The sequence below is a fragment of the Hetaerina americana genome, unplaced genomic scaffold (genome assembly GCF_022747635.1).
Source record: "Hetaerina americana unplaced genomic scaffold, ioHetAmer1.1.p SCAF_8, whole genome shotgun sequence".
Taxonomy (NCBI): Eukaryota; Metazoa; Arthropoda; class Insecta; order Odonata; family Calopterygidae; genus Hetaerina; species Hetaerina americana.
In genome coordinates, this window is record NW_027287427.1 from 5,066,422 (window position 1) to 5,080,444 (window position 14,023).

Below are 14,023 nucleotides of genomic sequence, written 5' to 3' on the forward strand. Positions count from 1 at the left end.
GCAGAGGTATTCATTTATTTATATGCGTTGGAACTTATCGAATTTAAAATTATTTCATTCGGCGCGTTCATTAAACCAGGGACTGCAACCACAAGAAGCTTCCTGAAGAAGTTCAACTCTTCCCCGATAGATGACTCTCTAATATGCACGAGTGGATTGGAGGCGGAGCCTAACAACCACACCACTTGAACCGACCAATGGCGAGAGCCCATTCTCGCTAGCTCGTCATCACTGGCGATTCGAAATTGAGCGGGTGGTGTGGGGAGCAACAGTTCGTTATCTAGCCGAAGGACAAGGGTTTCGCGATAGCGCAATATAACACCGCAGGCGCGCCGTGGGGAAACAGTAGCGGTTGGAAACGTGGGGAGGGAAGACTCGGAAGTAAACCTCCTGGTAGTTCTCACCACGTTTGGTTATTGGCCTTCCATCAAGAAAACGGAAATCAACACTCTTTACAGTGCGCATATTGTACGCTTGGTACCTACGACGAATAGCCACTTCCACAGTGATATTTTTCCGTAGGAAAGAGCAGACGCCCTTTCTGCTCGTCCAGGGGGTCACGAATTTCTGAACAGTGCATTAGTTTTACTGATTTCGTCTGATGTTAGAGCGTAGACTTTCGTGAACGCAAAATGAATCTGTCATTCGCTGGCTGTGGTTTCCTCGGAATATACCACGTAGGAGTGGCAGTGTGCTTCAAAAAATACGCTCCTCATCTGCTCCTGGAGAAGATTTCGGGTGCATCTGCTGGTGCCATAGCGGCCTGCTGTCTCCTCTGCGATCTACCACTCGGTATGTAAATTATGTACCATATTATGCATGATTTGCTATTATGCCTTCTCTCAGCAGGAAGTATTCCCTACTTCCTCATCACTTAGTCATTTGTGGTATTTACATGCATATTGCTTTGTGGGGATGATTAACAGGGCCATCGATTTTTGAATTAATTGAACGGAAGTAGTTAGCAATTATGTGGGTGAACAATTAAGTGAAATCGTGTTCTTTGTTCCTTTGTATTGTTCGTGGGAGTGAAATCAGCAGACGACAATTGTGTCCTGTTAATCATTTGCCCTTGAGCAGACGAGAGTAACTTGTGGATGGCAACGAAAACAAGGCTGCTAGCAATAATCAAGGTGCGATTATTTTACGTAGTCACCCAGAAGTCACCATCTTTTGAATCTTTCAGCTGTCGTGTTTTTCGCAATTTGTCAAAAATACTGTCAAGTCTTGAATTCAATCTCGGACGTAGGTCGTGGCGTAAGTGAAAGGTTTTGGTCTATGAAATCAGAATGTGCGTGTTCTTTGGATATGCTCTGAATAATTTGTCCTAATTAAACAAATAACTGATTGATTCCTTTTTACTTCACCCTGTTGTTGAAAAAACGGATCGTATTCTGAAGTGAATCGACCTTTTCATTCGCGAACGTCGCTTGTTAATGAATATCGGTGCCGTGCCGTGCCTCGTGCAAGCTGCGCAGGACCTCCCTGCGTCCTTGAGTCATCGTTCACTGTTGCCCAAAATAGCCCGAACGAGAGGGCACGCCCTCAGCCTTCGTGAATCGACAAGTTATTTCTCAGTTCTCGTGTTCGGATTTAAATCCAAAAGTTGACGATGTTTACATTTCCGCTGCGGTGGGAAACTGAAGGAAAGGGAGTAATAAGGTCATCAACTTCCACCTCGAACTCATTACGCATGTTTTGTTTACCGCATTCCTCGTCGCTTTGGGGTTGCAAGGGCCGTTTTATTTTTCGCCAATCACCGAATACGTAAGCGATTGACATCACGCATCCGTGCGCTGCTGGGGGTGTAGTTGTCCATGTTGTTGTTTTTTCATGTGGTTTTCATTGTTATCTTTTACGGGTGGTGGCCGAACACCCCCCCCCCCGCCCCCGCCACACACCCCTGCGGTGGCTTGCGGGGTATTATGTAGATGTAGATCCTTATCCGAATCGGCTTTATAATAAAAAATCAATTCCAAGTATTCACACGTTCATTTTTTCACCGCATATTGAGAAATTATAAAAACACTTTCGCGATACGTAAGCCATAAAATGTTTTTTTCCGACTTTAAAAATATTTTCAAACAGCGTATGAAGATTTTTATTTCAACGCGTCTGGGAGAATATCGGTGTTAGGATACATTTACATAATACCCCACAAGCCGTCGCAAGAGCGTGTGGCATGGGGTGTTAGGTCACCACCTGTAAAAGGGAACAAAACCACATGCAAAATCAACACATGCATGCAAACGTATGCTCACAATGGCGTATAGATCCGCGCAAGAATCCTTTCATTTTACACGCACGCGAATACATACACTATCATCGACTACTACTGTGGCGCATCACACGTCCTGATATTAAAATCGATAGGAGTGACCATTTCGCCGGTGATTCTAAGCCGGAGTAGTGCAAGCCATGACTTGGGCGGGTGATTTCCTTCATCGGCGTGTTCTCGTCTGTACAGAGTAGGTTCGAGGGACGAAGTGATAGCGGATGGATAGGCAATTTGGTCTAGTTCACTCCAGTCCCAGTCGCCGTGGAATATTTATTCATTCAATGCGGAGTTTCCCAACTCCGCTGCAAGTGTCCGATAGGAGTTTCTTGGTGCTCGGAGTGATGATGGGGCTATGAGCATTCGTCACACACGAAAATGTTCAGTCCCACAAAATCCGTAAAATGGGGGGCGGGGGTGCGCGCACCCTAATAATAATCCCTCCCCACGTAGGTGTGGGGGTGAGAAGATGATGATACTGCCGAGGAACTGCTGGGGGGGGGGGGGAGGGTCGCTACGCGTCTTCTCCTTTGGTTGATGGAGTAGGGCGATCGAGGGTTGGGGGGGGGGGTGTCAGGAGATTAAAATAATCTCGTATATCCCAGGGCCAATATATTGACACGTGCGAGGCGACCGAAAACATTGGTTTAGTGAAAAAGTAACCGTCACTGCAGCAGTGAAAGTCTTCCGTGGAATGGGATGGGGGTTGCTCAATGCGCTCGTGCCACCCCCCCCTCCCTTTCCACCCCAGTCCCTCGTTTTCCCTCCGTCTTCCTTCTCTTCCCCCTGGAGCAGAATCTTGAGATGCTAGTTGCTAGGAAACGGAAGCGTCCAGCTTGTTTGCCTTTGAAGTCCGTGACTCTCTTATCGATTCGACTCTCTTGGCTGTTTTGCCCCTAAGGGAAATTGAGTTAGCGTGTTTTCAGTTGATAACATATTTTTCTACATCTGCTTGGTCCTCGCAAACGCCAAAAATGTCTTGAGGAGTAGCTGATTTAACTTTATCGGAGATGTGAATATGACGATCGTTTTCGTTCAATCGCGAATTGTCCCATCCAGCATATCATATTTTAACTCTTCAATAGGTTTCTGGCTTACCGAGTGACTTGCTACGAAATAATTGGTCTAAAGTTTTTTTCAATATCCTTGAAATTTAGCGCCCCAGGGGGAAATAATTTCCCCCTGGGGCGCTAGCTAGAAGCGGACATGGGATGAACAATAATCTTCGTTTGATTTTCGTGACATCTACCATTTCGTAAACCAATGAAATTTTCCATGACATTGTGGGTGTCGAAGTGCCTTAATGTCTAATTAACTTGATTTATTACGCCATTATATACTCGAAACCCTTGCATGAGTTGGATGTAACTGGCATGTCGGAGAAGAGCCCTTCTTTTGAGTGCACGTGCTGTCATTGCTCAGCATTGGAGCCGAAAGTTTTCCAGGGTTTCTTAGGTGAAATCTGCAGGTAAGGATTAATTTCCGATCTAGTTCTGTTTATATTCGGACTCGTGTTTGATCTGAGGTATGCTACGTATTGTTTGTTTTCGGCAAGCGTTCTCTTCTGCAGCGGGACATGTCAATTGCGGGCATCGGTTTCTGCAAGTCGAGGCTTGGACGATTGGTCTCGTGATGTGGTTCCGTGCGAGTTTTAGAACGGTAATCCCTTTTCGGCGATGGCACGTGTCTGTCGTGTGAGGTCGGTCCCGATATATTTAAATACTGGTGAAGCCCCGGAGGAAGCCAGACTGAGTAAGACTCTCGGAAGCGTGAGCCACGGGAGTTAGCTCCTGACGTCGTAGGTTTCATTAAAGACCGATAATATATCGTCAGATTATCGTCACTCGGCTAAAATAGGAAAGAATACAGTTTTCAGTGGAGTCTTGGCGAATGCGACAAACCGAAGTTACACTTTCCGATAGTTTTGATTTAAAGAGCTTTTGACCCGACACCACTCCACACACGAACTTTTGGTCGTTGTTAATTATTATTAATAAAACGCTAAATCTCTTCATATCCCAATTCACGCGTGCCCACTTCTATGGATCTCTGTACACATTAATTTGCAATAGTACACGCTTGGCCCTCGAAGTACTTTTAATCTTTTTAAATTCTGTACATTTTAGGGAACGTTGATAAACTGAGGTGCTTCGATAATAAAAGGCTCGAAGATTGAGAACCTCTGCACTTTTACTCGGGAAGGCTTTCTAGCCTCGAATCTTATTTTATCGCAAGGAGTGACGCGGGCAAAGTCACTGCCATTGTTCACGACTGCGCGGGCCTGCGCCTTTCACTTCTCGCTTCGTCGCTTTTCGATTTTCACCCCGAGCCTGAAGTGACGGATTTTCAAAAGTGTCGACGAAGTTACCAAATGCCTTCTTTCACTTTGTCAATCTCTCACCCACGCCGTCCCGAGTCCCAACTTCACCGAGGACGGTCCACAGACTTTGTGTACGTGTGTGTGTATACTATATCTCTTCCGCTTTCCCTTTGCTTTATTCATTTTGGGGTTTGCTCTAAGAAATTCCATCCCGAGAAAATATTCCTCGCTGAAGAAATTCATTTCATGTCATGACAAGAAAAATTGTACGTAAATTATGCGTAAATATTTCGAAAACATAAACTGCAATTTTTCCTGGCAGTGGCGATGAATCGTCAATGATTCAATGTACTTACGGAAAGAAAAAAACAGCTATGTAAATTCCCCATAATTATTTAATTCCGCTCATTTTTTTCAATAAAATCCACGAAGTCAAGCCTGAAAATAATTAATTAATACGCTTAATGCTTCCTAGTCAACTGCGCCGTTCCCCTTTTTTGTCCTGCGGGTTTTCCTACTTTGATACAATAATCTGTAACACTGCACTCTTGGTCCAGTCGTCGTCAGGTGCAATCAGTTTTTCAGAACATTCAAGGTTGGTTGGATATTCGAAGATAGTCTTGACTCGCACCGTTTCCGTGGTAATTAGCTACAGCGATGAACAATCAGTAGATAGGAATATAGGTCCATGTTGTAAATGCTTCACAAGAATATTATATTTGGTAGTACCGTATATTCTGAACGCTTGAGATTTCAGAAATCCTATATCTCCTTCCCAGCCGACTATGTCCATGTTTTTTTCCAGCATAACAGACCGATACAACTGACCTCGGCGAATGTATAAACTGCTCACATTCAGCAATTCAAAGTCTAATGTCCATTATCTTAATGGGCCCAAATATAGGATTGGGTGGGTTGGGGGGGGGGGAGATGATTGGTCCAGTTATCGTTATAGTTATTTTGGTGGTTTTCAACATTGGCATGTCTAGTGATAGACCGTTCGTTAAAAATGAAGCGGTGAGCCTGAAAATAATTCTCTCGTTATGTTCTCCAGTTATTTTTTTTACCCACTAGCCGAAGGGCAGAATGATCGAGGTTCACTAACATGGTATTATGGCAGACACCAAATAAAACTTTTTGATCCCCGAATCCTTCCACTTTTGATGCAAATGTGTGATTTAGTTAAGTGATTTAGGTTTTTCCTTTAGAAAGGGCCCTTCTTTTTCTTTAGTGGGTCCTCCACGGATTTCACCAATCGCTTCCGCGTTTGGAGTAATAAATTGCTCAACCCCCTTTTGGGTTTCTTCCCTCGCCTGCACCTCTTGTGGTTGGAATTATGAGAACCGATGATGGGCTTTTTAAAGAACTGACCGCGAGTTATTTTCTCGTTGTTCCGCCGTCGGGTGCCCCAATTTCTTTTTCGAAAGCCATTGAATCGCCTTTTTAAGTGCGCGCGGTCATCTTTAATAGTCCGTCGGACATCCGTGTCGCATGATGGACAAAAGACGCCGTTATCAAGCCCGTGAAACACGGTCTGCTCGGGAATGTTTCGGTCATAGGTACGAAATTTTGAGACCACCATTGTGTGTGACTCTGATAACCTTATCTAAAGTGAACGTCATCAGATTTGGGACTTGAGAAAAGCCTTGCCTTTTGTTTCGTGATAAAGTTCCGTTAAAATGTTAACGCTGGGTATTAACTTGAAGGTGTTCGGTCGGCCGACCTGCGTGGTGATCTGTGTATTTCGCATGGTGATCACTATGTCATATATATATGTTTTTCCGTAGAAGCCGAATTTTACATGAAAACAAGATTAAGCGTGGAAGCAACTATCGTTTTGGTGTTCGTAGAGAATTCGGCGCCACATCAATGACCGCTGGACCTTTGTCTCTCTCGCTCGCTAACGCAGATGAATGTCTTGTTGGTATTCGTTTTCATTACCGAGCGATTTTCAGTTGACTCGCATACATCGAGCGGTATTGGAATTTTAAGTATAGGTCCAATACCAACATGATACTTCGTGATTAGTGTTGCTTGGCACAATTTTGGTATTTGAATGGCATTTAATTTGATCGATACGAATGATATTAATACGTTACGCGTCCATTGTATCTCGTTGCTAATAACGCTAGGGGGACAGTTTTTTCCAAAACGTAAATTGGTCCCGTAAAAGAAAAGTTGAAAATTTGATTCAATTTTCACGAAACAATTCAATGGACGCCCATGTAATTCTTCACAAGTCATGCGTTTGTCTAGAACACAAACATCGTGCTGCAAGCAGATAGGTGATAAATGGCGTAACGCTGCCGAATGAGAATCGTTAGTTTTCGGAAACATCGTAATATTTTCTTATGAAATGCTACTCGGTCATAGAAAGTTCCCGTGATTTGTAAGTGATAACAACACGTTCAATTCTTGGATTTAATTATTCCTAGGAATTTGCTATTCCTTTCAAATTCTCCCTTGCACACTTCTTCCACCACACTCTGTTTCATACACGCACCATCCTTGTCTCAAAGAGTCTTACTTCGATCACATGCAAGCATGACCTTCTCCGTCCCTCTAAAACCACTCTCTCAAACTCTTATGCACCGTGCTCGGTGATGCGAATCTTACCATTCGACCCCAAAAATGAAAAACATCGCATCGCTACTCTGATATCCGTTTATTACCGATTTCTATAATTCGCATTCGCACCTGCGTATTGTTCCCCACCCTATCTCCGCTGTTTTGCATATTAAACACTCCTCACCCTGGATCAACCGCCGAAAAGCGCAAATGTTGAATTTCGGAATCTCCAGAAATTACTTGCTTGGAAGGGTGAACAATTGTGGTCTATATCACGTTCCCTAGTCTTTTCGTTTCCTCCTCCTCCGCTCTTGTCGCTGTGCGTCACGCCTTGTGCTACGTCGCCTCTCTTTCGTCGCATTCGTGTTTTGAGCCCCCCCCCACGCAGCTACACGTCCCTGCGTCTCGCACCATCGCCGAGTTCGACAAACTCGCTGCCTTGTAGGGAGGCGGGCCAAGAGACTACTCTTTGACCCTGTCAGTGCCCATCAACTGCATCCCGCCATTTATTTCCTGAAGCGTTCCCCTCCCCTCTGAGGTTGTGGGAGGGGGGATCACGCCTCTCAGACGAAAATGTTGGCAACCGATGGGATCCGCTTTGCAATGAGTAAGGGTGACGAGTCTGCGTCGAGAGAATGGCGATTCATATCTATTTATAATCGGCGTGTGTGTGATATACATGCGCCCTCTGTCGCGACAATACGGGAGCATGGAATTGAGTGCAGTGACTGGCTTAAGGGAAGGCGGAGGGGGGGGGGGCCGCTGTCGATACATTACGGGAGCAATGAAGTGCGTTCCATACTCGCCAGCCAGTTCCCTCGCTTCCTAACCACCCTAGAAGAGCTCCCATTCCCTCCCGTCCGTTCCACGCGACCCTCCATAGCTTACCCCTCGACTCTTCAATGATCGCCCTCCCCTACCACTCTCCCCCGCAAGACTCAGTCGCCGATGGACCGGGCTCAGCTGGTGTCGCACGCAATCGCGTGACATCAGCCCGGAGTGGTGTGGGGGGGGGGCGGTCCGCGGAGGGGGAGGCCCGCACAGCTGTTGTTGGAAACTGGCGCGCTTGATGGATGCACTTGCGGCAATTCTTCGACCCGTTTCCTTTTCTTTATCACCTCGAGTGCTTTGACGGCCGTTTGTACCCGTATGAGATGGAAGTGCGTTCGTCTGTATGTATGCATCTGTATATATATACATATATACTCGTGTATATATCACTTATGTAAAAGTCTCACGGACGTGAATAATTATGTATATACAGTTAACACTAGCGTACAAAGACAAAAACACAAAACAAAGAAAACTAACTCGCTAGTTTTCGAATTTTCGGTGGCCCAAGCCTTCCTTCCAAGAGTTCCTTCCGTATCTTCCTTGTAAAAGGTGGCTTGGACTACCGAAAATTCGAAAACTAGTGAGTTTCTTTCCTTATTTTGTTTCTGCGTTTTTGTCTTTGTACGCCAGTGCTAACTTCATATATATATATATATATATATATATATATATATATATATATATATATATATATATATATACACACACACATATGAAGTTAGCAAACCATAAACTCAGTAATCAACCCGAAGGTCGGTTTAGCAGGTGATGGTAGAGTTCACCCAGTACCAAGCCCTATACGTTATTTCACGTTATTTCTTGATAATTTCGACGGACTTCAGCTCCGTCTTCATCGAAAGAAATAGAAGTAAATAGCGTAAAAAGGAAGGAGTAAATGACATAAATACACACGCGTGTAATTTTATGTATAGTTCCGTTGCTGGAAGTTGCCAGTCGACGGAGTTCTTGATTACAGGATGAGTTCTTGATTAATATTGAATGGCATAATAGGTGTCCAAAACAGTATAAGGAAATTATCAAGGGCAAACAAAAAGGGATTGCACGCGGTGTGCAGTCCATTATAGTTAAAGGGCCGTTGGAAACCTTTTGAAATAGGCGTAATATCTATAAAGGAAAAAAATATGCGAATAACAACGACGATCTCAAATAAATAACCGTAAGAGTGGGATCTCGAGTGAGGGGAAGATGTCGGGCAGCGCGTTTACTTTCGTTTCCGGCATCCTCCCCCCCTCCTCTCCCTCTCCTCCTTGGCGCGCAGCCCCTCCTCCCCCCCCCCCCCCGCCACACTCACTATTGCGTTTCTCTGTGGGTCACGCGCCTGACGTCCTTGTTTGCTACGCCTTGCGGCCCGCGCGTGTCGCTGCCTCCCGGCCGATGGTCCCCTTCCTCCCCTCCCCCCCACTCAATCCGTGGGAGACGCGCAGTCGCAGTGGGTTTCCGCAGAAAAGCCCCTCCGTCCCTTTTTCCGCCGTCTTTTTTATCTCTTCGGCAAGTTAACCCTGAGCGTGAACGGTCGCGTAAATTATTGACCTCTTAATACGTATTTCTATGAAAGGCAGCAGTGGAAGCAGCCCCATCGATCTGAGGGGAATTATAATGATCCGACATTAACTTCGCAGTTTTTTCTTCGTTAGTTTGTTTCCTCCAAGCCACTGTCATTGTCCAATTTCCGACCTTGCCGTCGGACTAAACCTGGGACGGAATTGAAGTTTGATAGTGACCAAAGTCGCGGAGCTATTGCTCGTTTGTTTTAATGACAGCGTCCCCGTTATGGCGAGCAAGATTTTTTTTCAGACAGTTCATCGTCATGTTCAACCCTTCAGGCTTTTTTTATCTGTATGAAGCTGAATTGGAAAGGAAACTTTTTTGAATTGCCAAATTATAGGAGATGGAACTTTATTTTAGTTTCAGTTTATCCGAACAAATTAATGGGCCGTGGAATCCTTCCTGTAATTGAGTGTCTCCTTTATTTTGAAATGTAGCAATCCCTCAAGCGAAGCCTGGAAGTTTCGTCTCCTGGCAATAGAGTTGGCTACGACTGCGCACATTACATCCACTGAACTTGACGAAGTGCATCAGGCTTGATGACATAGGTTTCTCTCCATAATTTTCCGCGTTTTCCATATTATTTCAAGAAGTACTAAAAGGAAAACATCCATTAATCTGTTTAAAAGTGTTTGGATTTTCAGAAGGCCGTATGCGTTCAAGAGCTTACATTAAAGTTTCTAAGATTTTTTGGGAAATATGGCCGTTGAAAATTGATTGTGTACCTTTCTGAAAAACAGTATTTTCTAGTTGCGACTGGATGTACGACTTATTTTGTTATTCTCCTCTCAGTGCGTGACTCTTTGGTAATTAGGAAACTATTGGGGTTGTTTTCGTTTTATTCTTTCTGGTAGTGAAAATTGCTAGGGTTAATTTGAAATGCGTGTATCCCTCCACAGCCACTTTTAAAAATGTGCGTTTGCTCAGATGTAACTTAGCCCATTTCTTTTAACTTATAATCATATTCATCATATTCATCATCATATTTCACTAACCTCCGCACCTTAATCTTAAATTAATGGATTGATTGCTCGATGAATGAATTAAAACTTCCGTTTCGCCAAATTTTGTTAATTGACGTATGTCGTCTTGGTGACATCCACGCGATTCGCTCGTTGCTACGTCACCGCAGTGGCAGACTCGCGCATGGAAACTAATTAAGTTCAAAAACGCTGTGTGGATAGCACTTCGGGAACACCAGAGTAGATGAACAAAATCCTCGCGTTCTCCTCCCCGATTATCGCCCCTTTTCACTCGTCAGCAAAGAAAAATATCACTATTGCCAAATAACTCTGTTCAAAAGGACGTTATGATACCCCATACTGCTCAGTCATTTGTTCAAAGAAGGGATAATCTGTCGATAGGCATTGTCGATAGAATGGGTCGAACACTGAGTTGGACGGATTAATGGCGACGCGACCTTGGGAAATAAATATCATTCGCATCTCTATGAGGTCTTCGCCACGAGTTAGAAGCGCAATTCCTAGCAATCGATGCGTTTCTGCGTCAGAGAATGTGTTGCAATTACTTCAATGTTTTTTTTTCATATTCTCCGCCAAGCCCGAAGCGCGAAAGAGATGGGTTAGTGACGTCAGTCGTTGTTTCATTTAGACGATTCGTTTTTCTGCTGACGGAGAATCTAAATCGTTTCTTTCGCGTTAATGCTATTAGCGATGTATTTCTATTGAAAGTTTAGCTGTTCAAAATGCCGCGATTAGTTCCGAATTTTAAATATGAATTCACTTAATTTTGAATTGCCATGGCAATCATTTTTCTCTCGCCAAAAGTCGAGACCGCGAGAGGAGGAAAAATAATTTATGTCAATTCGTGCTTCTCGATTGTCATTGGTCATCAGTCAACGATCATCATCCTTATGGCTGGTGGTTTAACATCCCTTGCCACACGCCGTTGATGCGCCTTGCCGCGGTTTAGGTGCGGTAAAAGTCTTCGGGCGAGGCTCCCAAGGGAATACATACTGGAATGCCCAGGAATCTTGAGGACAGACAGCTTCTCTCCGACCCATTGGGATGGACACCTCTTGGTCCATTTGGTTATTCAGCGTGGCGAGGGAAATCGGCAGTGGAGCCAGAGGGGGGCGGTTACGTTTGAAAGGGCTTTTAGGACGTGCTTGGCGATCTCGAATTGGAAGGCACTTAGGATTTGCGTGTGTTTTCCTAAGGTGAGATACAATGTTTACAGTCTCCTTGTCTTAGTTTACATTACATAGTACCCTGCAAGACATCGCTAAGGTGGATGGCAGGGGATGGTTACTAACCAGACTACTTTTGGCTCCAATTACGTTTCCCTCCTCGTGGTGTCGGAAAACGTTATTCCGATCCGTTATCGTTCGTGGTAAAAATGACATCTAAAAACTTTCTGATTTACTGAATATTATTCCCATATCGTTCGTGTTAAAAATGGCACCTAAAAACTTTTTGTTCTAAACTAAATATTATGAAGTTGAGATCAGATAGTTAATAAATATTATTATATAAACTCCGATTTTACTAGCATGAACTACTGTAATGCAACGGGGCTAATAATACATTTTCAACATCATCGCTAAAGAGGCATCCTTCCAATTAATTCATTACGTGTAATTTACCTTCGCTCCGTGAGTGATTCCAACCTCTTTCCTCTAATAATTTTGATACGCTATTCAGTTTGTCAAACCGACGTTTTACGAATCGAGCTCTCTGCGTCGCACGCGATCTAATTCGGCAATCAATCCTACTTGAAGAGGATCCCATGTACTAGGCAGATGGATAAGAGGTTTTTATTTGGGTGGAATTGAGCTTGGGGCTCCAAGCAGCATATTCTAAATGAGATCTAACTATCCAAATATAACATTGCTCTTTTAACCTTTTCCTCACATTTCCCCAATGTATCATTCCCCAAAGTTTGACGCGGAAGGATTCTCAGCTCAGCGTCTGCCCGCCTCACGCCTGTCCTCTCCACCTCGTGAACGTGTTCCGTCAGGAAGACTTACGAAGGGGAGGGGGGAGGGGCGCGTTTATTTTTCCTTTTCGACGCATCCCTTGCGCTCGTAACCTTCAGTTTTTAGAAACGCCCTCCTTCCGACAGGAAATAGCTTTTTCTTCTCGTTTCCAAAGGAAGTGTACGCCGTAGGTGTGTTGGAAACTGCCGCTTGGCTTCCCTCGAACCAGACCTCTTTGGAATAGTCCTCTAATCAAAGGCGATGTAACATTGTCGGAAGCTGGTTCGTTCGGCGCAAGGAGTGTTATATTTTCTGTTTAGCCGTTGCATCCTGTTCTCCTGCTTAGATTTCAGCTAATCCTCTTAACTGAAGGGAGGAAGAGCTCGCTGTCCAGTTTATCGATGCCCAAGGTACTATTTCAAGCATTGCGAGAATAGTAAATTTCCATTCAATTGCAACTCTTCTACAGATTGCTAGGAAACACTGCCGAGGGTCTCTTTAAGTGTGAGCTTTGTAAATAATTTATTTTTTTAAATAATTTATTTTAATATTTGTAAATTAAAGCATTTTGGCGTAAATATCTAAATGTGTGTCCGTTAGTTTTTTGCGACTATTCTACACGTTTCTCTTCTTTTCACCATATTCAATGAGATGTTCGGCGGGAATAATTTTTGTTATTTGCCAATTATTTTGGAAATAAATGTAGACATCTTCACGGAGTAAACGTTCTCAAGTTGCTTCTTTATGTTGTTATTATGATTATTATCGGCATCAATATGGACAATGCGCCGAGGCACATGGTGTATATATATATACACACACACACACACACACACACACGAGGGTCATCCGGAAAGTAGTACCCGTTCGTGAAATAAAAAGACAAAAGTAAATATTAACAAACATAAAAAATTTTATTTGAAAGAGGATACTTTAAACTACTTCTCAACATAATCTCCAAGCAAATTAAGGCATTTGTCATAACGTGTGACAAGTTTCTGTATTCCTGCTGCATAGTCCTTCGCCGCCAGCTCATTGAGATACGCGAGGGACCCATCTTGCACAAATTTTTGCATAATGCAGATGGTGTTTAACAATTTCATGAACAATTGTTCGAGAAACATTGGGAAAATGCTCACAGATGTCATCAATTGTGACGCGCCGATCGTTCCTCACGAATTCGTCAACTGAGCTCACCAGTTGGTCTGTAATGACAGACGGTCTCTCCGAACGCTCATCGTCGTGTGTGTTCCCCCTCCCCATGTTGAAGTTGCGACACCACCGCCGAACAGACGACTCGTCCATTACATTGTCTCCATACACCTCCTTTAATTGGCGATGAATATCACATGGGCGAACGTTTCTTGCATTGAGGAATTTAATCACTGCCCTCACTTCACAACTGGCGGCGTTCTCAATTTTTTTAAACATTGTAAACAATCACAGAAACAACACAGGCAATGCTAGCGTCACGCAACTTGGCTCAGAGAAGGCAGACAAGCCACTGAAGCTATCTGACCTC

The 14,023-nt window shown here is 44.0% G+C and overlaps 1 protein-coding gene across 1 annotated transcript in view; it reads left to right on the forward strand.

Annotated features, from left to right (window-relative positions):
- The first annotated feature begins 326 nt into the window (after positions 1–326).
- Positions 327–14,023, forward strand: part of LOC139697534 (1-acylglycerol-3-phosphate O-acyltransferase Pnpla3-like) — a 56,617-nt gene continuing 42,920 nt past the window's right edge. The window contains exon 1 of the mRNA XM_071596264.1: positions 327–792. Within this exon, the coding sequence (XP_071452365.1) occupies positions 633–792 (160 nt within the window). The 5' untranslated portion in view covers positions 327–632. The remainder of the gene's footprint in view (positions 793–14,023) is intronic.